Genomic DNA, 24,796 nt, shown 5'->3' on the forward strand with positions numbered 1-24,796 from the left:
CATCTTAACACATAATGGATTTGATCTATCAAATAATATGTCAGTTTGAATAATTAGCGGCTATAATATCCTAATTGAACTTTTTCGTCCAATTTCATTATTGTGATGCACCTTCGTGCAGCAGATTAACTGTTTTAGCACTATGCATCTTAGAGAAACGGATGGATTTAATCTATCTGCTTTCAGTAGGCTATGGATGATTAATGGCTAATGATTGATGCATGATGTCAGCCGCGATTAACGCCGATTGATGATTCAAGGACAAACTGTTCTTTTGTTAAACCGAGTGTGATGTGCTAGCAGTGAGTCAACATGGACTTCCCATGGACTTCCCAGTGACAGGACACAGATCATGTGCCTGATAATGTGCCATTACATAAGCAATGATGATGCCTATAGTAAGCAGAGAAGTCGGTCGAAAGAAACTACAGCTCCTTTGTTGATTGCAAAACACACACACACACACACACACACACACAAACCGCGCGCGCTGTTGTCCGGCAGGCGTAGGAGCTCTTCCCTCTGCGCGCGGCGCTGGCCCCATCGGTGGCCGCATAGTTGTCTGATGAGTCAGGAATGTGGTTGCATGCCTTACACATGAGCTATTACTGAACACAGGCCCCAGTAGAGCACAGCCAGTGCGCTCATTCAGAGACAGGGAGGGAGGGAGCGAGAGAGAGAGAGAGAGAGAGAGAGAGAGAGAGAGAGAGAGAGAGAGAGAGAGAGAGGGAGAGGGAGGAGGCGCAACATTAGAGAGGCAGGAGCGCTCGGAGCCAAAGTCAGAAGTGAAAAGGCGCACGAGAGGAAAGAGTACGGCTGCGGTAGCAGCTGAAACACAAAGGCCTTTTCATTCCCTTCTCTGCATCTGATATAGGCGCTCATCTGAGCTGCGGGTGGATTGTGTAGATTTTCTGCAGGCTTGCCTGGATGCCCGTTGACTTGGTGATCCCTCCTCCGCTGTGGACAGACATGCACGAGAGCGAGATGAGGCTGAAGATGCGCGTCAGGCGCATCAAGGAAGGGCGAGATCTGAGAGGTGAGTTGGAAAGAGAGTCACTTGGAGAGTGTGTACTTGTGGGATTTAGATACAGTAAGCTTTTGCATGCACCTTTTGGTTATTTGTGATTCACCTGCCCTTAATTTGTACTTTGCCCCTCTGTTAGTGTAGTTATGAGAGTGCATCATGTGGTTTTTAGTATGTGTGCATATGTGTATGTGCAAGTGTGTCTCCCATTCGCTTCGTGTTATTGCATCTCAGTGACCTCCTTCTGATGTTTGGACATCAATAACAAGTGGCTTCAGGGGGTGTGTGGGAGGTCAGTCGATTTTTAGTTACCTGCCTTCATGAGTTTCTATCTTTGACTTGATTTAAATACATGGCCATTCATTGTGAGCAAACCGAAAGTGAATGCAAACAGGAATTAATATCCTCAGAATATATATATATATATATATATATATATATATATATATATATATATATATATATATATATATATATATATATATATATAATTGAAATCAATTGAAATAATTATAATAACAATAATTATATCAATAAATAATTATATTGATATTAATTATTATAAATACATTATATATGACAAAAATAAAAATATAATTAATTTATTATTAATTATTACATATTTATTAATTCTGTAATAATTATAACAATTAAAATCAAATAATTATTCACTATACATTATTAGAATATTACATTAAATATTTAAATATAAAGAAAACCATAAAACATGATTTGAGTATTTTTAGTACTTTACATACCTATTTATATATATATATATATATATATATATATATATATATATGAGGAGACAGAAACTTTGTCTTTTTTAAGGTCTCTTTCTCTGATATTTCATGCATCTTAATGTTGGCTAGTATTTGAACATTTTTAATAAAAAAAAAGAAAATTGTGGGTATTACATATGTGTTATTTGATGAACTGTCATCTATTTTAATACAACACCTCTCACGTTTCATATTTAGAGTTTGCCAATACAAAAGTTCAGGTGAAGATTTGCAAAACTATTTCAGCAGATTGTAATTGCCTTCAATCCATCATGCGCTGACATCAACAGCAGAAGTATGGAAACCTGACGACTGTGAGATTTGAAATATGACATTGTGCCATACCATCAATCTGAATGTGTCTGAACTTGCTGGAGTATCATGTCCCCCTGAACAAATTTAGCATGCTTTTTGTAAGCTCCTGCTAAGCAGGGCCCTAAATACTACATATCTGTATTTAGCCCTCACACACTCACACACATTCTGGCAGATAATGCACGTGTGATTTCATTTCAAACTGCTTTGGTTTGAATATACCTTTTGTTTTGTTTTTTATTAAAAATTAATACAATCTGCACAAAAAGGAACAAATCAATCACCCCAGTATATACTCTGCAAGTGAAGGGTTTGTACTGGAGTGTTTTACTCAACCATTGAGTTTTCCAGCCTGTTAGTGTAACTCCTGCTTACCATGTGAGGATATTTTGGGAGACTGATATCATTGAGATCTCCAGAGGGGGGGGTCTGTGCTGCTTTTTCCTAAATCCAAATTCAGAAGCTGTAATATTTGTGGACACAGAGCTGACTTGAGCTGAATAATGACAGTATTGTCCCTGTAGAGCAGCTTCACTCCTGAATTTATTTCAGAATTGATGATTTCTGCAATGCTTGACACTGTTATTTTCCGGCTTTGACAGAATCTGCATTATACAGTAAAAACAACCCAAATAGGGTTGAAAATGGACAAACCCAGCGGTTGGGTTAAATGTTTGCCCAACCTGCTGGGTAGTTTTATTTAACCAAACTATTGTTCAAAAGTATGTTGGAAATTAACATTTATTAATATGTTTAATGAATAAGAATTAAGCAATAACATTCATTGAATTGCTTATTAATAAATGTCCACCTTTTGATTATTATTGTTGTCTCTAGTAATTATGTGTCAGATTATTAATTTCCAACCTATTTTGGGTTCATTTTAAGTCAGCCATATAGTAATTTGTATTGTAATATTTGAATTAAAAAAAAAATTCCCAGCACATTGGTCAAGCATTTAACCCAACTGCTGGGTTAAAACGACCCAATCGCTGGTAACCCAGCATTTTTTAGAGTGTATAAATGTGACTTGACTTGGCTATTTAAAACCAGATGTTCAGGAAAACCAAAACAAATTTTTGTGGATGTCGCCGAAAGATTGAAATTGTATTTTCATGTAACACGTAGTCCAGTAATGTTTAATTACAACTTTTACATTTTTTTTACAGTGTAATGTAATTACAGCCAAATGTTTCCTATGCAAACGGTTTTTGCGCTTTATGCAAAACAAAATGTATAATTTGTTAATCCTACACTAAAATCAATAATGAAGTCATTTTTATCTCAGCGAGCCGCATGTCATGCAACCCTTGAGCGGATTTGCTCCGCCTGTCTGTCCGACAGCCTCAGGACACGCTGACATCATGCATATGGAATGTTAGCCGTCGGGACGGCCAACCAGGTCTGCACTAATTCAATTTATGTCTATTTTTCATGGGGGTTTTTTTCTGCATGGGCTGTGAGACTGGAAACTGGCTTTCCTTTTGGGCTGTGATGTCAGAAAGCAGGCCAATCAGTTCTGGGATGTTAAAACCTCATGTTAGAGCATGTTTGCCTCGTCTGGTGCCGGTGCACCGGGTGCTAGTCAAAACTTCTGGGGTGCATGTGTGTGCGAGAAGAGACGGCCTGTTGGCCACCCGCATGTTGAGCAATGATGTCATCCTCCTTGGCGGTTGCTTTTAATAGCTGGAAACAGGCAGGCCTTGAGCTGGGCCTTAAAGGAACAGGCACCCTGCTTTTAAACAAAGCACTTACTTTGCTGATTTCAAGAATATTCAGCTTGCTTTTTTATGTAATCAAAAGTAACATTCGCCCTGAGTGGGTATTTTAAAACAACTTCCTGGTAGCTTGTTAAACTCATAGCATGAAGTCAATGGCCTGAGTTTACACCGGTGTAATATGAGTAACACTGGCACTTTTTTTCCGTGACAAGAGCGGGTCATGATGTCATTTGTGACTCATGTGAAAAGGTCTTTTAAACAGGTCTGTTTGGTTTGACTCACACAGCATATCTAATGGCCTTGCTGAATGATGTCATGTGAACATTACATTGAAAAGTCCAGAACTCTTTATCTGCTGTGAATGAGAGAGTGAACTGGGTTAGTGAATGTATGTGTTGGATGGATGGATGGATGGATGGATAAACAAATGAGAGATATGCCTTTGTGTCAACCTTCACATGCATCAGACTCTTACTTCATGCCTATGAGCTCATCTGCTTTTTATCCTTAATATTCAAACATTTCACTGCTTTTGTCGTTTTTTATTCTCTCTTTCTCTTCCTGTTTCATAATACAGTCATTCTCCCATCTTGATTTGCATGTGCCTGTATGTCTCAGACAAACGATCCAGGCAAACTCAAACACTAATTCAAAGTGATGTCATTGCCCTGTCTGCTGGCTTTTCTCGGAGCCTGGGGTAAAATGTCCAAGATTAGACGAGTGAGTATTTACGAGAATAGGCATTTACAGCTAAACAGGCTGCAGTTTCTTTTTTTGTCTTTGTTCATTTGAATAACTACACTATCACATTGGGTATTTGAGGTCATCGGTGGCTAAACCAAATAAAAGAGGCTTCATTAGAAACCCCAAATAAATACTGAGGTCATTGCACTGGTGTGAATGTGTGCTATGTACATATGAGTTGTGTGCAACTGTTTTTTGTTGAGTGAACCTGTTTGTCAAGCTGCTTTGGAATGATATTTATTATGTGGAATATACTAAAATGTTTATCCTATATTATAATACTGGTTAGAAAAAAGTTATGCTGTTAACTAAATACAAATTGATTATTTTCTAGATGACGTTTGTTTATTAATTGTAGCACAATGACATATAACATCTGAAAGTGTATAATATTGGGGGTCCTTGGCATTAAAGCGTGCTCTAAGGTTTAGAAACTGAAATTATTTCACAATGAAAGCGTGTGTGTTTGTGTGTATGTGCTTCCTCTGAGTACTGGTTGGGTGTCAGTGATCCTGTGGCCTGCCTCATTCCCACTATGTGCTGCTGGGAGAGGAGATGAGGTCATACAGGAAGCAGGAGACCGGAGAACCAGACACTGACACCCTATCTGCCTTGTAAAGTGGCATGGCTCGGCTTTCACCACTCCATTGGTTTTCTCATTTCCTTTTCAAAGAGGGGGTTCGCCGCTCTCGCAGCCCAGCAGTAGCGTAGACTGATATTTGCTGGTTACAAAATGGCTTGCTTAAGTGAAAAAGTAAACATTGGTTCAGAGAGTGTAAAAATCTACCGTGGTATTCCTCTTCCTGGTGGAGGGTCATCTACTGTACACTGAGTGTGCTGGATATGCTTGTGCGGCTTAAGCAGAATTTAAATGGCAGGATGTTTCTGCTTTGGCGGAAAGGCTTTTTGGCCCCTGTGGAGTTTGTGTTTGGGGTTCATGTGTAATTCGGTCAGTTAGGATGTTTGGAAACCCCCTTCATTGTACTATTATTCCATTCTTACTGTAAGTGATTGAGTTTGCTGCAAACTGTGTGTGTGTAAGAACAATGGGTCTCATTGACTAACCATTCAAATACACAAACAAATCATGATTCATCAATAGCTTTTGTTTTAAATTTTATTCTAAATTTTTGAAAAAATGTAGGAACAACTGAAACCACACGCACACAAAAATCACATAGCTGCGAGTTGCCTCTGCATAAAGATGCATATGTTCAGCTGGCTAATCAGAGGTCTGTAATCTGGGTCTGTATTACATTTGTTTATTGTGTTTGAACTTGTTTTGAGTTTTGTTTTGAGAATGGCACATTTGGCATTGCACAAGGATCTTGCTGTGCGTCCTAGGGAGCGTCACGTTTGCTGTGAGCAACGGAAGGACAGGGTGTGTGGAAAGCCCTTATATGAACATGGTTTGGGCGTGTTTTCTGCAAATTTCTAACCTTGCTCATTTAGAATACTCCAAATTCATTCAATCCACACAATTATTAGTGAATGAGACCCAATGTACGTACACTCTAAGAAATGATGGGTTAAAAACAACCCAAGTTGGGTTGAAATAGTTATTTCACCTTTTGATTATTATTGTTGCCTCTAATAATTATGTGTCTCTAATAATTATTTTAGGTTCATTTTAAGCTAGACATATAGTAATTAACAATTTAAACAATAGTTGGGTTAAATAAAACTGCCCAGCACATTGGGCAAACATTTTACCCAACCGCTGGGTTAAAACAACCCATTTGCTGCGTTTGTCCATTTTTAACCCAACTTGGGTTGCTTTTAACCCAGCATTATTTAGAGTGTACATACAAGGGGAATAATAAATTTTTTGGTTTCTGCAATGTTGGTTTGCCATAAATTTGTTCGCATACATGCGGTTCTGAATCAAATGCGATTATAGTTCTCTTTTTCTCTGTACCTTTTCAGGTGGCTTTGCAGCTTTCTCTTCCTGTTTTCCTGACCTGTGTGAGAGTAAACCAGCCACTATTCTACCTCTCAGCCTGTCCCAACCCTGCTTACCTGTGGCCAACATCGGTCCGACCCGCATCCTGCCCCACCTGTACTTGGGCTCTCAAAGAGACGTCCTCAATAAGGTTGGTAGAACTAAAAAAAAAAAAAGACTATTTCTGGGGTTTTCAGAAGGGGAAGTCATCATAGTTGGGTAAATTTCTAGAGTGGTGAACAGAAAATGCAACAAATATCATTTTTGCCTTCCCATTTGCCCCAATAGCAAAAGGGAAAATCCATGATATGTTTTTATGACTTTACAAAAAAGTTGCGAGAGATTGATTAAGTAGATCAGAAGAGAGAAAATTTACAGTCAGGAAATGTTTTCATTGTGTGACACAAACTAATTCCTGTTGTGAAGACATAACAAATTCATGAGGCTTCATCAGATAGCCAGGAATAGTTTTCCTTTACCTGGAGGGTGTTTGCACATACCTTGAAATGAGGGAATTGTAGCGTATCTCATCACTTACTTAGATAACAGGCAACTGAATGCATTCCAGAAAAAAAACTTTCATTGATGTTGGGTTGACTTAAATGTTAGCCCTGTCAAGTTGAAATGAAACTCACCACCAAAACATTTTCTCTTGACATTTTATCTTTCTACATATTTCTCATTTACAAAAGCTTTAGCATGCATGACAAACAGACTCAGATACAGCTGGAATCTGCTCAAGGAAGATGTCGGAAACTGTCTGTGGAATTCTTTGGAATTAGTTTGTCGGCACGAATTTATGCAAAACGTCCATCTTTTAACAGGAACTGATGACTCAGAATGGAATCACATATGTCTTGAATGCCAGCAACACTTGTCCCAAACCTGACTTCATCAGCGACAACCACTTCATGCGCATTCCCGTCAATGACAGCTACTGTGAGAAGCTGCTTCCTTGGTTGGACAAAACCAATGAGTTCATTGGTAAGAATATCAGACTCTGTGGTTTGCTGAATGGGTATTCTAGAAGGCAAGTTAGGAGTTAGCACCTCAAAGGTTTGAGGTTTGGTTAACACAAGCCATCTGTGCATCAGCATTTGAGGGAGGTATGAGTGATGTCAGCATTTGAGGTGGGCGAATGAGATTACCTCATGCTTTGTGTGCAGTTTAACACTGGAACTGCTTTTGACCAGTTTGCTGTTTCTCTCTATCCACAGACAAAGCCAAGGTGTCAAACTGCAGAGTCATCGTCCATTGCTTGGCTGGCATATCCCGCTCTGCAACCATTGCCATTGCCTACATCATGAAAACCATGGGCCTGTCTTCAGATGATGCCTACAGGTAACCGCAGTTCTTTGGATGTTCAGATACTCTATGGACTGCCGAAAAGACCAGCATAGTTCAAGACCCAAGGTTGTTCCTGGTCTAGCTGGTGGAACTGGTATTGTTTACTAACCAAAAATACAGGTTAAGTAGCCTGTGAAGAACACCGGCATCCCATGATGGGGACCAACATCCAAACCCTTAGATTTTCAAATGGAATATGGCATCTAGTATATGTTGTGTTTGGATCATGGTCCCATCAGGAGATGCTGGAATTCTTATCTGGCTTAATCAGCAAGACTTCATTGGTCAGCCATGCTGTTTACCGGTCTATGTTGGTCCACCAGCTACACCAAGACCAGACCAGCAATTGAATGAATGTTTCTAGTAGGGCTGTTAAAATTCTTAATCTAATCGCAAATTAATCGCACATCAAATTTGCAAATTTTTTTTATTAATGTGGAATATGATTTTATATATATATATGAAATGATACTCTAAATAAGAAACTAAAACTGCCAGTAGGTCGTGGAATGAGCAAGTAATTTGGAATGAGCAAGTCATTGAGTCATTTATTTATTCGATTTGTTCAAATGTCTGATTTACTCAGGAATGAAGTAAATGGCTCTCTTTATGAATGGGCCATTGAATCATTGATTCACCTCATTGATTCGTTCAAAACACAAATTTATTGTTTTTCTCCGAGACGCAGTCATTCTGCTGTGGCTTTATATGTAATATTTTCATTGATAAAATTGACAATATTACATCTAAAATATAACACAATATCAACTTATTTATTGAAGTGCTGTATAATATCAGTATCACATTTGCACCCATGCTATTGGGAACAAAAACATCAATTGTGTGATATCGACAATATCATATATTATATAAAAATGAGACAAAAATCATACAGGGGCTTTTTTGCGCTAATATCTTGAATTTTAGGATTATTCTAACTGCATTCTATAGGCTCCATCACGTAGCTTCATGTTCGTCACCAATCAACTGTTTAAAATGTCAGATGACCTACATAGTTCTGGGGCAGGGCGGGTGCATTAAATGCATTAATAATTTTAATGCATTACTTTTTCCATAACTAATTAATTAAATTAATGCATTAAATCAACAGCCCTAGTTTCCAGACATGACTTGAGTCTTATAAGAATGGGAAACCAGTTGTGTTCTGGCATTAAATTACATTTTTTCATATCTGACATTCCTGTAGGTTTGTGAAGGACCGTCGCCCATCAATATCTCCAAATTTCAACTTCTTGGGTCAGCTGCTGGAGTTCGAGAGAGGCTTGCAGACGAAGAAGAGTCTACCTTGCGACCCCATAAGGTTAGCAGGGAAAGCAACAGAAGAGGTGGCAGAGGTCCGAAAGATGGAGAGCGATCACTGTGACCAGAGGACTCCACACACTACAGAGATCACCGTAAAGCCTCCATCGCCTACCTCATTGCAGAAAGACCTAAGCTCCCTTCACCTGTCCACCGAACGAATCCTTCAAAACAAACGGCTCAAGTGCTCCTTCTCCCTTGACATCAAGTCTGTCTACTCCTCGAGGCAAAACCAGCAATCTTCTCCAAACTTCTCAGCGTCAGACTCTGAAAACATACCCAAACTCTGCAGACTTGACAGCCTAAAAACCACTCAGTACCCTTCGACGGAGTCACAGTGTACTGCTGTGACTAACAAGTCCAGAACGAGGTGGGAAAACGGTGGCTTGGAGAGGTTATCCGCCACCACTCTTTCCCTCAATCTGAAGCAGGGTAACTGCGGGCCAAGACCCCAGGATCCCATTTGCGAGACCAACTTGAAGGCGCCTTCTTTCCTCAGCTTGCCGCTGGGTACATCTGCTACTTGGACCACGCATAGAGGCTCGAATCAAGCCACCACCCCTATCACACCCACTGGTGACTGCCCTTGGTTCTTAGGCGCTAATTTGGCACCATCTGGAACTGCTACTGGGAGCTCCGTGCACTTTGGCAGCGGTCCTGGCTACACGGCTTACAGTTGCAGTGGCCAAGCTGGCACCTCCAAGCCCAGCGTACACCGAAGGGACGAGACACAGGAGCCGCGGGACTTTCAGAACAGCTGGCTCGAGGAGGGGAAAACGGTAGTTTGCAGTGTATCGCAAGTGGACACTAAGTACAAGCGCCGCAGCTGCCAGATGGAGTTTGAAGAGGGTATTAACACAACACAAAGCAGCGAGGAATTTGGGAAGCTGGGCAAGCAATCCAGTTTCTCTGGTAGCATGGAGGTAATCGAGGTATCATGACAAAGATGACAATCTAACACGAAGGCAATAACTCTGTTGTTAAAGAACTTTGCATATAAGAGGGACTCATATCTGCCCCCTTTTCAAGCTAAGGTTGGAAGGGGGGAGTTGAGGAAATTTATTGGGTATGAAAGGATGCACATTGGTTTTGCAACAAGCCAAGTTTCTGGTATGATACCAGTGTTTTTAAAGGAGCTTATAGACTGCATTATATGCACTCACACCAAAGAACTCACGGAGTGACCGTTTTCTGGCATGTCACCCTAAGGTACACTCAAAATGAAGGAGAACGGATGGAGGATATCCTTCTAGCATGACCATACAAAGATACTAAACATGAAAGAATGAAAAGAGAGTGTGTGTGTGTGTGTGTGTGTTTATGCTGGTTTTGATGCAAATTAGGGCAGCCGCACTTAACGGTGACTGTGGGAACTGAATGTATGCCCAACTTTGAGAAGATGCTGTGCGACATTTATTTTTTGTCATTGCCCAATTTTCTATTTAGCTATAAATTGAGTAAAGAAGGGCAGATGCATTCAATAATGTCACTATTCAGTATTATACATTTTATCCACAATGTAATAAAAGAGTGAAAATATGAAGTGTATGTTTAAACTGAGATACTCTCAGACCTACTACTGTGCACTGAGCATGCTCAGAATGGCTGGCTACCTACAAACAGACAAGCTGCTTCCGGCAGCACTATGTACTAAGCTGTAAATCTAGACAATTTGCATATATATGTGTAAAGGATTATTTCGATTTTAATGGTCTATTTAAAGTTTCATGCATTTGTTGCTTTAATTTATTGTATTGGTTTCATTCTGGCAATGAGCAATAATATATTATTTGAAAGCTTTTCTTTCTTTGTCTGAGTCTCTGATGCAAATACATCACAAACACGAACATTTATAATGGCTTTAAATTGAAGAACTACAATACACACACACACACGTTTATTTGTATGTATTATCATATTTTTCTCTGATTTAAATTTGTCCCAAAAGTAAGCAAGTTTGCTCACACACACACCTACTATATATATATATATATATATATATATATATATATATATATATATATATATATATATATATATATATATATATATATATATATATATATATATAATTATATACACACACTGCCCTCCAAAAGTTTGGAAACACCTCTGGCAAAGTGTGGTTTTGGACGACATCAGCATAAATCCTTGTCATGTTTTGGTGCAAATACATTACAGTAACTTGACATTATCATTTTGATTACATAATAATGGCAATATATACATGTCAAAGTCAGACATGCCCCTTTGCCAGCTGTGATGCTGTTACTGGATTAAACTTGGCCCAGGTTTGTAAAAGATTTTTGGGTCAGCACACCTTAATAGCTTCAACAATTGATTGCCAATTAAGTTTAGAATACAATGAACCAATCAGAACCCAGTTTAGGTCAGATAGATGCTAATGGTGGATATTTTGATGAATCGAAAATGTAAGTTTTTTCTATGTATAAACTGTTTATGTAATAAAATATGTTTTCGTAGTTTGTGTTGTCCCTTATCAGTGCAAAATTATCACAAATTAAAAAGGATTCATGCCAATATTGTCCAAAACCCCACTTTTCTAGGGCGTTTCCAAACTTTTGGAGGGCAGTGTATATATGTGTGTGTGTGTGTGTGTGTGTGTGTGTGTGTGTGTGTGTGTGTGTGTGTTATATATTAAGACTTCAGATGCAAAAAGCCTCTAAGTCCATTTGATGGTTTTCTTTAAATTTAGCATTTTAAAGAACACACACATGATATAGACAGATAGATAGATAGATAGATAGATAGATAGATAGATAGATAGATAGATAGATAGATAGATAGATAGATAGATAGATAGATAGATAGATAGATAGATAGATAGATAGATAGATTTAAAAGCATTTAAGACCAAAAAAGCATAACACAATTGACTCTTGCCACATGTAAATATGATGCATACAAATTATTTGCAATGACTCATTACCACTTCATTACACTAATGCTGAATATGACTGACAAAAGGCTGAGAAGAGCCTCTTTGCAGACTGAGACAACAATAGCCTACAACGGATTACAGCGCTGAGGTTAATTTCCAAATATTAAAGTTGCAATCAACATCTAAATCTAATTGTGTGTAAGTGACGTTCATTACTAAGTGTTAGAGTCTGTTGTGGAAGGTGTTGTTTGGAGGAGACAGATTTGTGATGCTTTGTTATAGACTTTCCATTAAGGCGCTTGACACTGTAAGATTTGTGGTCTGTTTTCTATATGGTCAGGATCTATTTTTGGCCGTGTTTCTGTAGGAAACCATGTAAGTGTGTGTGTGTGTGAATGTGCAATCGATGAAAAAGACTTTCACATCAGTTACAGCAAATGCATTTCAGACAACTCAGCACTAATGAAGGTAACCATTCACTTGATAATGATCTGCACCTTACTGAAGCCACACACACACACACACACACACATACACCAAAGGCGCTTAAATTTACAACTGTAGACTTGACTGACTGAGTGGTTTAAAATCTATGAGCCCTAATTGTCTTTTGCATGCCAGATTCCTTGTTCAAGTGTAATTAGGAGAAGGACATAATGATGAGTGTATGAGAAATATAACTCACCCGAGTAGAGCATCTTCCTCTGGCTCCCTTATGAAAAAGAAATATACTTCAACTTCATTTTATGAGGTATACTTAATGTTTAAGTATATTTTTAAGTATACATTATGTAGTAAGTATACTAATATCAATGTACTAACAGTAAACTTGTAAGTGTACTATTTCAATACAGCTTGGGACTAAATTAGCCCACTTTTTAGTATATAAAAGTTTAAGTGTACTATAAGTGTAAACTTTAAGTGACAACTTCTTCACAACTATGTTTCTCATTTGTACTGCATCTGTACTACAAGTGAACTTATATGTATACTAGTAGTTTACAATTTTAATACTTGTAGAAAATTTTTTTAGTTTATGAAAGTACACTTTGAAGTGTACTCAGTAAAAAAGCCTACTAGTTTAGTAGTTTTATACAGCAAGTATAGGCTACTTGTATTTTTTCTTTAAATGAACATAACGTCATACTTATAGTTTACTATTTATATATTATTTTTGCCCTTTAAGTATACTACTATATTCCTATTTAGGTATTTATTTTTTATACTTGAAATATACCCAACTCTTTCCATTTTATTCTAGCTTCATGTAGCCTATCTTTTTTATATATATATATATATATATATATATATATATATATATATATATATATATATATATATATATATATATAAACACTTGAATGTGGGTAAGTTTTATATATAAAAAGCAACATTTTAAACAAAAATTGCATTTTTGACAAAGACCAGGTCTGAATCAGATTCAGAACGTTGATCAAAACACAGATGGAGCCGTTCAAGTCATCAACACCGTCAAAGATTCACAGTCCTATAGACTTTATGTAGCCCCGCCCCTTTTCAGCGTTGCGCTCGTTGTCTTTTGACTTCCGGTTTGTATTTCCAAAGCGATATTACATTTATGAATGAACTGCTCGTTTTAAAATCTTCCCGATCTACTGACATTTGTTAAGACATGTGCTTTAAACATAACAATGCTCATGATAACTTTCATTAACTCCAACAAGTAAATCCACTTAACCAACTAATTATTCTTTGACAGCGATGCCATAGAAATGTACAGAGCTACCGCAAAACGGAAGTTCAAAGACAATTTTATAAAGATGGCGGCGCGCTTGTTTCTCTGGTAAATATAGCTCGTCCTGGGTTGACATTTCATTTAGTAATGTGTTTTGATTTATATGCTGTTTAATGTTGATGATCGCATTATTTTACATTTGCGTGAGCAATCATCTATCACTTGTTTCAGATTCTTCTTCACCTGTGTTTTGATCAGAGATTCTGTACTCTTTCAGAAGATGCATAACAGTGCCCCCTACTGTATAACAGTGAAAACATTGAAAACTTTCTTATAAGTCAATATTTTCAAACAGTGTAAGTTTATAAGACAGTATGTAAAACTATATGAAAAAAAAATATATATATATTTAATAGGCTACTCAATCAAAAAATAGAACTAAACACAACTATACTTAGAATATACTTAGAATACTTAAAGCTGCAGTCTGTAAGTTTTGCATCTTTGTCGCCATCTCTGTTTGAAACCTGCAATTGCAGTTATTTGCAGAATTATCATCTTTACGTGTGTTGTGCATCTGTACGGCTCCTCAGCGCAGATGAATCTGTTTGCTGTCAGTCATCGGTGTGGATTCTGTACTTCAGAATCACAGATTCTACATCTTGGAAGTATGACCAAAATAAAATTTTTCACCAGAAAATGTCATCTGAACAAGTAAGTAACATTTCTGCCACCTTTGTTCTGAACAACTGAGAAAAAAGCATTACAATAAATCACGCTGCCAATGGTGATTAAATCTAAGCTTGGATCACGTCAAACCGTGCAAATTATCATTATTGTTATACTTTATCAGCATTGCATGACTGTGTATTTAGTGTGTATTAGCGTTACCTGTAGATAGGGCTGGCGATATATCGCATGAGATTCTCACGCGCATTTCGTCATTAAAGCCGGTTCCCTGATTACCGCTAAATCGCCATCACCTGCTTTCAAATGGAGCGCCTTTTAATAGACAGAGCCGTAGTTCACGGACAAGCCACGCAAAATCGGGTTCATTATCGAAGTCGATTCATATCGCATGCGATATATCGCCCAGCCCTACCTGTAGATTTAAATTTCTGTAGCTACTCCGCAGTCCGAAGTCTTTTGCTTTTTAACCACGGCTGAATCTCCAGTTGTCACTGATGATCATTTGGACCTTTCTGGATTACAGTCCGCCATCAAAATGATATGTTTAGTTATTGCAGCTGCTGTGAGAAAAGACTATAAATGATCCTCACATGATATAGCTACTAGCTGGAACTCCTTTTATATGTTTACAGACTTGACATAATGATGACGAACGGCTGCATGCTCGAATTTCCCCATGGAAACCAGTATCACTCACATATTACAAACTTACTGTTGTGAAGCGGGCTAAGGTGAGGAGAGAGTTTTGAACACTGGCTGGTTATGTACTTGCTCAAAAAATTGATTTTGGATAATTTTTAACCAGAATAAGATATGAACTACAGCTTCAAGTGCAATTTTAAAGGGTTAGTTCACCTAAAAATGAAAATAATGTCATTTATTACTCACCCTCATGCCGTTCCCTACGGTGGCCCAGTAGTGCACAACACAACGAAATTAAAAAAGCAAACATAAGTTCACAACACAACGGAAACAAGCCACAACACAACGGAATTAAACCACAACACAACGGAATAAGCCACAACACACCCGAATCAAGCCACAACACAACGGAATAAGCCACAACACAACGGAATCAAGCCACAACACAACGGAATTAAACCACAACACAACGGAAATGCTCCCGACCACTTGGGGGCTCTCAGAGCTAGGTAATATTACTATTCCTTGCCACTGTTCTATAAAGTCGACAGTTTTACAAAGATATCAATACCATGATTAGTTTTAAGTATGTAAGCATTGTATATCGACATGGTATATTAATTAAAAATCAACTACGTTCACAATAGCTTCATATTTATACTTGTGAATGATTTGACGCGATACCACGGCGCATGATAAAGGGAACATCCACCAATTCCACCAAGTGGTTAAAACGTATAATTTGTATTCATTAAAATTACTTTTAACATTTAAAAACAGACATGTTCAAATTCCAAAGGTTGTTAGTTCCTGTTGGTAAGACTGACAAGCTTTGGAATTTGAATATGTCTGTTTTTAAATGTTAAAAGTAATTTTAATGAATACAAATTATACGTTTTAACCACTTAGTGGGATTGGCAGACGTTCCCTTCATCATGCGCCGTGGTATCGCGTCAAATCATTCACAAGTATAGGCCTAAATATGAAGCTATTTTGCACGTAGGTGATATTGAATTAATATTTCATGTCGATATGCAGTGGTTACATACTGTTTAAACTAATCGTGGTATTGATATTACTGCCGACTCTATAGAACAGTGGCAAGGAAAACTAACTTTACCGAGCTCTGAGAGCCCCCTAGTGGTCGGGAGCATTTCCGTTGTGTTGTGGCTCGATTTCGTTGTGTTGTGGCTCGATTCTGTTGTGTTGTGTCTCGATTTCGTTGTGTTGTGAACTTATGTTTGCTTTTTTAATTTCGTTGTGTTGTGCACTACTGGGCCACCGTACGTTCCACACCCGGAAGACCTTTGTTTATCTTCAGAACACAAATTAAGATCCGATGAAAATTGACAAATTGAAATCCGATGGCTCCGTGAGGCCTCCATAGGGAGCAATGACATTTTCTCTCTCAAGATCCATTAATGTACTAAAAACATATTTAAATCACTTCATGTGAGTACAGTGGTTCAATATTAATAGTTTAAAGTGACAAGAATATTTTTGGTGCGCAAAAAAAACAAAATAACGACTTATTTAGTTATGGCCGATTTCAAAACACTGCTTCAGGAAGCTTCGGAGCGTTATGAATCGGATCGCGTGTCAAACTGCTGAAATGACGTGACTTTGGCGCTCCGAACCGCTGATTCGACACGCTGATTCATAACGCTCTGAAGCTTCCTGAAGCAGTGTTTTGAAATCGGCCATCACTGTATAAGTCGTTATTTTTTTGTTTTTTTGGTGCACCAAAAATATTCTCGTCGCTTTATAATATTACACTCTAAAAAATGCTGGGTTAAAAACAACCCAAGTTGGGTTGAAAATGGAAAAACCCAGCAATTGGGTTGTTTTAACCCAGCGGTAGGGTTAAATGTTTGCCCAACCTGCTGGGTAGTTTTATTTAACTCAACTATTGTTTAAAAATTACTGTATTGCTTAATTAAAATCAATGCAAAGTATGTTGGAAATGAACTTTTATTAATGTTCAATGAATAATTATTAAACAATAAACATTTATTAAATTGCTTATTAATAAATGTATATTAATAAACTATTAAACTATTAAATTTATATTAATAAAATATTAAAGCTTATTAATAAACATTTACCTTTTGTCTATTATTGTTGCCTTTAATTGCATCTGGTTTTTAATTTTGGGTTCATTTTAAGCTAGCCATATAGCAATTTTTAAACAATAGTTGGTTTAAATAAAACTACCCAGCAGGTTGGGCAAACATTTAATCCAACCGCTGGATTAAAACAACCCAATCGCTGGGTTTGTCCATTTTCAACCCAACTTGGGTTGTTTTTAACCCAGCATTTTTTAGAGTGTAATATTGAACCACTGTACTCACATGAACTGATTTAAATATGTTTTTAGTACATTAATGGATCTTGAGAGAGGAAATGTCATTGCTGGCTATGCAGGCCTCACTGAGCCACCGGATTTCATCAAAAATATCTTAATTTGTGTTCTGAAGATGAACAAAGGTCTTACGGGTGTGGATCGGCATGAGGGTGAGTAATTAATGACAGAATTTTCATTTTTGGGTGAACTAACCCTTTACGTATATTTCTGAGAAGTACATAAAAAGTAAACTAAATGTATACTTTCTTATTTTTAGTTTAAAAGAAGTATTAGAACACTTGAATAAACGTGTTTTCTGTAAGTGCTGGCAAAGATATATTGAGTATCACAGGGAATGTTCTCAGAACTTTGACTAACGTTCTGGCAAGGTTCTCTCAAAGTTATGAACAAACGTTCATCCAGAATGTGATTCTGTGAATTGTTTTATGAACATCTCAATGAATCTTTTTACAAAGCTGAATCAGTCTTTCAGGTGCTTTGAATCAATGAAATGTTTTTGAACCAAATAAAGTGATCTGTAGGAGAGTTCATATGATCATCAGCAAAAAACAGTGAAAAAAACTCAATGTCACACCCATCACATTACTGAAATATACAGTTAAAGCGTTAGACTTTTATGGAAGAGACATAAATATCTTCATTTGTGTTTCTAAGATGTGTTTGGAACAACACAAGGGTGAGTCGATGACAGAATTTTCATTTTTTTTGTGAACTTTATTTTGGTAGCATCACTTCTCCTCAACACCGGTCTGGCTGCACAGAATTACAGCGAACCAAGGAAGGAGTTTGCTGTCAACTTGCACTTTAATACTGACACCTAGTGGTGTGGATTCAGTGTGGATTACCACTGCAATTGATGTAGACACACTCTATGAAGCCATGGTTCGTAAGCCATGATTCATTTATTCCATGAGGAAAAGCATGTCCCTCGTGAACTCAACATGGTGTCCTCCATTAGGCAACAATAAAAAAAAAAACTTTTTTGTATGTGCAAAATGATGTTAATGAAAAAACAGAGTTTTTCACCTTTAATCTGAGAAAAGGGAGCGTAAGATGACGTGTTTGAAGGCCTGTGCGTGAGATAGCGTGTGAAGAACCGATAAAGAGAACGTTTGATTATATCCAGACGTGACACTGTGATGTGGAGCGCTGGCGCCCAGATCCAGACCCTCTATATGGAAACTGTTAAAGGATGATTATGTCATCAGGACATTTTTCCCTTTCCATGATCTAGAGCAAGTGACTAATGCTGCTTTAAAAATACACAACACTTCCCATCCCGCTTCTCTCCACTGCCCCTCCTCTAGACTTACATAAGCATTATGCACTGAACTACTTTTGTTTCAATGAATAGAGGCCGAGATGATTATTGCAAATCAATAAAATCATTTTAAATGTCAGAATACAGTGGTTTAGGAGATGTTTACTATTGCATTGGCTCATAATGATCTGCAGGATATGTTAAGCCTTAACTAAAATGAAAATGAAAACAGAAAATGCAAAAGTAAAATCTAATACAAAACTATAATAGCATTTCAACGATACTAAAATAACACTGGCTCGTTTTCTAAATATAATCTAAATCTTTTTTCCTTTGTTTTTAGAATAATGTACAGCAACAAACTGCACAAAATAACACCAGAAAGTAAATAAGATCTTAGGATAGCCTGTCAATCACTTTCAGATGCTGACTGCGTCCCGAATCGTTCACCGCAGCACTTTAACGCTTCTAAAGTGCATCTATTTTTGCAGTTCCAGCAGAGAGTGATCGTCCTTTGTTCCATTCATAATATATGAGCAGGTAATGCAATGCTATCTCAAGTCTCGTGTCCTTTAATGGCCTCCTGCACAACAACCACTGTTCATGAATAAGTGATAGTGTTGCAGCTTCAGCTGGACGACGCACAGCTTCCAGTGGAGCCCAGTGGACAGATATCAGCGCAGGTCACTGAGATAACAGAGTCCTCTTTAACTGGACTGAACCCAGTTAACTGAAAACACCACCGCATGAAGTTTTGATAAATGGAAAATGATTAACTGATCTAAGCAGTTTTGAAATGTCAGATGGGATCTTGTTTCGCTTATTTTGCTTATATTGACAGTGAGCGCATTCTGAATTGTGAGAATATGTATTTGGCTTTTCATTCAAGCCAGCACCAGTATATACATATATGTATTGTTATGAATTTAATCACTGGGGACTTTTTCTATAGTTTTTCATTTAATAGTGTCCAACATAGTATACATGCATCCAGGTTTATTGTAATTAACTAAAACTAAAACCATAAAAATAATAATTTTTTGTTGCTTGAAATAAAACAAACATTAACTTAAATAAAATAAAATATGAAAAACTAGTTGCCAAGGAAATATTTCTCATTTTGATTTAGTTTAATTTGATGTACTGAAATAAAAAAAAATAATGAAAACTATATAGACATATAAAAAAAAAAAAAAAAAATATATATATATATATATATATATATATATATATATATATATATATATATATATATATATATAAAACTGACAAAAAAGCAAAATAACTTTAACTGAAAACAAAAACTAATTCAAAACATTAATACAAATTATAATAGCATCTAAACAATCCTGCATCAGTGGAATTTAGTAATTTTTGTTGTTATGTCTTTTTGATCCAACAATTTAATTTCCAGCACAGATTATGTATTGTGTTTAATATCATTCTGTAGTGGAGATGATGGTGATGGAAATGATATTTTTGGCAGACTATTTTGTCTTGCTTGGATAATTTAAGTTAGAATTTTATGCATATAATACATAAATATAAAGAACTATAAAAATATTATTTTAACATTGTCTTTGCTTATTTGGAGAAAATTACAGCTTGGAAGTGACGGTAAAAAAAAAAAAAAAAAAAAAAATATATATATATATATATATATATATATAATTTACCAATACACACACCCACACCCACACCCACATATATATATATATATATATATATATATATATATATATATATATATATATATATATATATATATATATATATATGTGTGTGGGGGGGGATGGGGGGTGTATTGGTAAATTATATATATATATAATTTACCATGGTTTTAAATTTTAAAATTTAAAATTTTATCATGGATTTTCATGTTTTAAGATTGAATGTTTGCATCTGTGACAATGGTAAAACAGTAAAATCAATATTTATCTGTAATGCATTAAAAAATAACAATAAACTATGAAGTTACAGGAGTGTACAGGAGTTTGTCAGAGCACTCGCACATACATTTATGTACAAATACACTGTATATACAGTATGTATGTGTATTCAGTACATATGTTCACTATAAACTTTAATGCAAGAGGGGTAAATATTTTATTCTCAAAACATGTATTTTAACAGACAAAACAAACACATTTGAAGATGCTGTAAATAGGCCTGTTACTGTAATGTAAAGAAAAAAAATAGTTTGCATCCTGTCTCCTGTTTGGGTCTGGCCACAAAACCTCATCAACATCACAAGCATTGTTCTCTCTGGCTGAACATCGAGGGAAGTAACGCCTAGAGTTGCATATCCATCCCTGGCATGTCCTCTCATCAGTGTCACATGCCTCCTCTGTCGCTCGGGGAACGGGTGGGCTGGCGATCGTATACCTTCCAACACCATGGCAAAAATAACTCTTCTATTGGGTTTAAAGATGGAGAAGTGGCAGGTTGAGCATCATAAGTTGCAGATGGTCATTGAACCAATTGCAGACAAGAGCAGTCCAGCCTCAAGTGCCACTTTTAGTGTGTCAGCAATCTGAAAGAAAAAACTGTAATGTGACCTTCATTTAACAAAAAGAATAGCTTTTGGCACAAAACTCCCACAGTTGAAGGAATGTGTGTGTGTTTGTGAATGACAGAAAGGGACAGATCGGATGCAGAGCTGAGGTGAGGTCATCATCTGAATGAGCTCTGCTGAACTCTCATCCTCATCTGCTGGCTCAGATGTTTTTCTATCGATCTGAACTGAGATGGCTCCCTGGAACGACCTTGTCTGCCCTGTAGGTGTTATATTCAGCCCTGCAGCTCCAAACACGGCCTGTGTGCACCGATCTGGCACCGGGAGCGCGGTGTCATCATACCTCAGGAGGAAATCTTCACAGTCTCCACTCACTGTTATGAAACCCGAAAGAACGAGGGAGGTCAAACTGAGGTGTGTAACCGAGAGATTTAATGCCTCAGTTCTGTTAAGATTGACATCAAAATGGACATTTTCTAGCTTTTAGTCCATGTCTGAGGTGATATATATGCTCAATGTTGACCAAAAGACCAAAAATATTACTGAATCAAGTTTTTAAGAGTGTCTCCAAAAGCTAAAACACGCATTTTAGTTTATTTTTTTATTTTTTTAAGTCTCCCATGTTCTGTAGTCAATTATGTTGGAGTGCTTTCATAACCAACAGTGAGAGGAATGGAACAAACCTGTACTGAGAAAGAGCAAGAAAGAAGAGGACTGAAAAAGCAGAACACTAGTTTCTTTTGATGATAAACGACGCCCTCTGGTGGCTCTGATCAAATGTTGAACAAGAAACAGCATTACCATGAACTTCTTTAACTAAGGCTATTTTACAATGTATAACAATTTGTAATATATATATATATCATTTAAATGTTTATGGTGAGAAATGAACAGGATGAAGGCTTTAACAGAGCTAAAGTCAGGCTTTGGTCAGAAAGGAAGTTCAATGGAAAGTTCATTTTAAAATTGTGATATATTTCTCTTCGAAATCAAAAAATATAAGAAAATAGCATATTGTAGCCTATCCGAGGACCAAACACAACCAAAGTAATGAAATTATTAATAAAATCCCTCATATATTCACTAAAGTGTCATATTGTGATAAAGAAATTGAACTTGAATATGTTTCTTCATTGAAACTGTGATATTTTATGCAATATATTAAGGCATGATTTACAAATGTGCATATCACTCTGACTTTAAACCATAAATCAAAAAATAATAATAAAATAAAAAATACAAAATGAATACATACACTAAAAAAAAATCTAAATTTGAGAAAACTCAAAAGTTTAAGACAACAAACTTCAGTTTATACAACAAAAAGTTGAGAAAACTCCAAAATCAAGTTTGTTGCCTTAAAGTTTTAAGTTTTTTCAACTTTTGTTTTTTTACAGTGTAAATCTCTATAAAACACACACACACACACACACACACACCTTGGGTGTAATCTGATTACTATAATTTAATTAATTTAAATATTTAGTATAATTACTAAGTAAACTGAGGGATTACTCTTAATTTTTCTGTAATTAATTACAGTTACTTCTGATGTAATTGCATTAAATAGGTTACTGTATAGACTAGAGAGCAGTTCTATACAACACAATAGTGGATTTAACATCAAAAATGTTAAAGTCTATGTTTTTTAATTAACTTTCTCAATTAAAACACACATTGGTGAGTTCAAGAATAATTGATGCAGTTTTACATTGTTTATTTGAAAGAATTAAAAGAGCAGTTTCGTGTCTACTAATTAGTGACAAGCAATTTTATAAATAAACTAAATACACTATAAATTTTATATTTAAATAAACGAGATTTTTTTTTGAGTTTTAGAATATTACTTTTTTACCCAACACACACATATATGTGTGTGTGTATATGTATGTATATTTATTTATTTATTTATTTATTTATTTATTTATTTATTTATATATATATATATATATATATATATATATATATATATATATATATATATATATATATATATATATATATATATATACAGTTAAATGAAATAAAAAGGGCCATTTTTGTGATGCAATTTAAAGCAGATCCATATTGTTTAATTCCGTTTATAAACTGATTAATAGACAGTTGAGCTTTCCTGCTTTCCTTCGACTAATAATTGAAACAAATAATTGTTTAACCAGATAAATTATATGTGATATTTCTGAATTTACAGAGCAGGCCTAAAGAATAGTATTTGTTTGGTAATGTCCGGAACACTTTACAGTTAATTATTTCCAAAAGAAATACAATAAATAAAAGATGACAAAAACACTAAGATCAGTCAGTGCGTCTTGCGCGGAACGCATTACGTCACGTCTGCGTGTAGTCCTCAGCTCTCAGGGAAAAACTACATATCCCAGCATGCCTCGGTGACCCGACCACATCCCGGGAGAGAGGGGGTCGGCAATCGAACCTGTGTTTACTTCCGGATTTCCTGTATATGGCAGAGCTTGAAAACAGCCACTCCAGTTGCCCTACAAGCTCAGCGCGAGCCCCGTGCCCCGATCCGAGACCGTCTCCGGTGAAGCACGATGCTTTGGTGAGCGGAGAGCCGCCCTACACCGGCACAGCAGCAGAGAGATTAGCGCAGCTTTACACGAGCATTCAAGGCAGAAAGTATCCTTCTGCCACCCTTCGCCAAACGTCAAAGTCAATGCGGTCCTTGATCAGAGCGCTGGAGCTCGTCCACCTCTCATGCGCGTGTCATTAACGCACTTTCGGTCGGAAAACAGCAGCGCCGGAGATTAAACCCGCCGAGACGAGAGCAGATCACTGTTCGCTCGGGCTACCCGGAGGAAAGAGGGGGACGGCAGCTCTCGCTGGATTTATCCCTTTCAGTCATCATGGAGTGGTTAATGGGGTGAGTGTGTTTTGAGATCATTGACCTGATGTTCTGATGAACGGATCTTCTGAGAATGTTCTGCTAACGTTCCATTAACGTCATATCTGAACGTTCTATTGAAACATTCATTTAATCGTTCTTCAGACGAATGTTACTTTTGAACGTTCTAAAACGCTTTCGAATGATGAATGAACGTTCTGAGAACACAGTCACTTTGAACGAATGTACTGTTAGCGTTACAGGAAGAAGGTTTGTTCTTAACTTATGGCTGGGATGGTGAATAACTTTAAAGTCAAATGTTTTGTGCAGATTGTCGCCAAAAATGTCCTGCTCCAGCCGAGCTCTTCAGAGAGAGGCTTGTCAGGGTGCAGACGCTGTCCAGTGCTTTTACATTCAATCCATGAAGCTTTTACAGTAACTGTGACGCAATCCTGTCCCTAGTAACGTTACAAGCTCATTTGAACCGATCGCGTGCCTGAATCTGTCATGTGACGCACCTGCTATCATCATCATCATCATCACCAAATATGAACATCGTCGTGTGAGGGACCACCATACTAAAAATTTAAAATGCATGTCTTTTATAAACAGCCAATGTAAACACTTATTTATTTATAATTATCAAACTGTATCTATTTTTAATCTAACTTCA

General features: G+C 36.8%; 2 protein-coding genes across 3 annotated transcripts in view; both read left to right on the forward strand.

The window, feature by feature from the left end:
* The first annotated feature begins 733 nt into the window (after nt 1-733).
* On the forward strand, nt 734-10,995 carry dusp8b (dual specificity phosphatase 8b). Of its 2 annotated transcripts, XM_048168727.1 has the most exons (6): nt 734-1,036; nt 3,410-3,523; nt 6,513-6,679; nt 7,353-7,512; nt 7,746-7,869; nt 9,083-10,995. In XM_048168727.1, the coding sequence occupies exons 4-6, from the start codon at nt 7,359-7,361 to the stop codon at nt 10,134-10,136; spliced, it is 1,332 nt and encodes a 443-aa protein (XP_048024684.1). In that variant the 5' UTR covers nt 734-1,036; nt 3,410-3,523; nt 6,513-6,679; nt 7,353-7,358; the 3' UTR covers nt 10,137-10,995. The 2 variants fall into 2 exon arrangements, with proteins under 2 accessions (XP_048024684.1, XP_048024683.1); XM_048168726.1 differs by lacking the exon at nt 3,410-3,523 and having other exon boundaries at nt 736-1,036.
* Nucleotides 10,996-23,691: 12,696 nt separating this feature from the next.
* Nucleotides 23,692-24,796, forward strand: part of mob2b (MOB kinase activator 2b) — a 52,611-nt gene continuing 51,506 nt past the window's right edge. Inside the window, exon 1 of the mRNA XM_048167777.1 lies at nt 23,692-24,162. Within this exon, the coding sequence (XP_048023734.1) occupies nt 24,146-24,162 (17 nt within the window). The 5' untranslated portion in view covers nt 23,692-24,145. The remainder of the gene's footprint in view (nt 24,163-24,796) is intronic.

This window comes from Megalobrama amblycephala, linkage group LG19 (genome assembly GCF_018812025.1).
Source record: "Megalobrama amblycephala isolate DHTTF-2021 linkage group LG19, ASM1881202v1, whole genome shotgun sequence".
Taxonomy (NCBI): Eukaryota; Metazoa; Chordata; class Actinopteri; order Cypriniformes; family Xenocyprididae; genus Megalobrama; species Megalobrama amblycephala.

Excerpts from the sequence above, each read along its gene's own strand:
- dusp8b (XM_048168726.1), top strand. The coding sequence starts at position 928 with ATGCCCGTTGACTTGGTGATCCCTCCTCCGCTGTGGACAGACATGCAC. Across the intron at positions 6,680-7,352 it reads AAAGAGACGTCCTCAATAAG|GAACTGATGACTCAGAATGG; the intron begins GTTGGTAGAACT and ends ATCTTTTAACAG. Across the intron at positions 7,513-7,745 it reads CAAAACCAATGAGTTCATTG|ACAAAGCCAAGGTGTCAAAC; the intron begins GTAAGAATATCA and ends CTCTATCCACAG.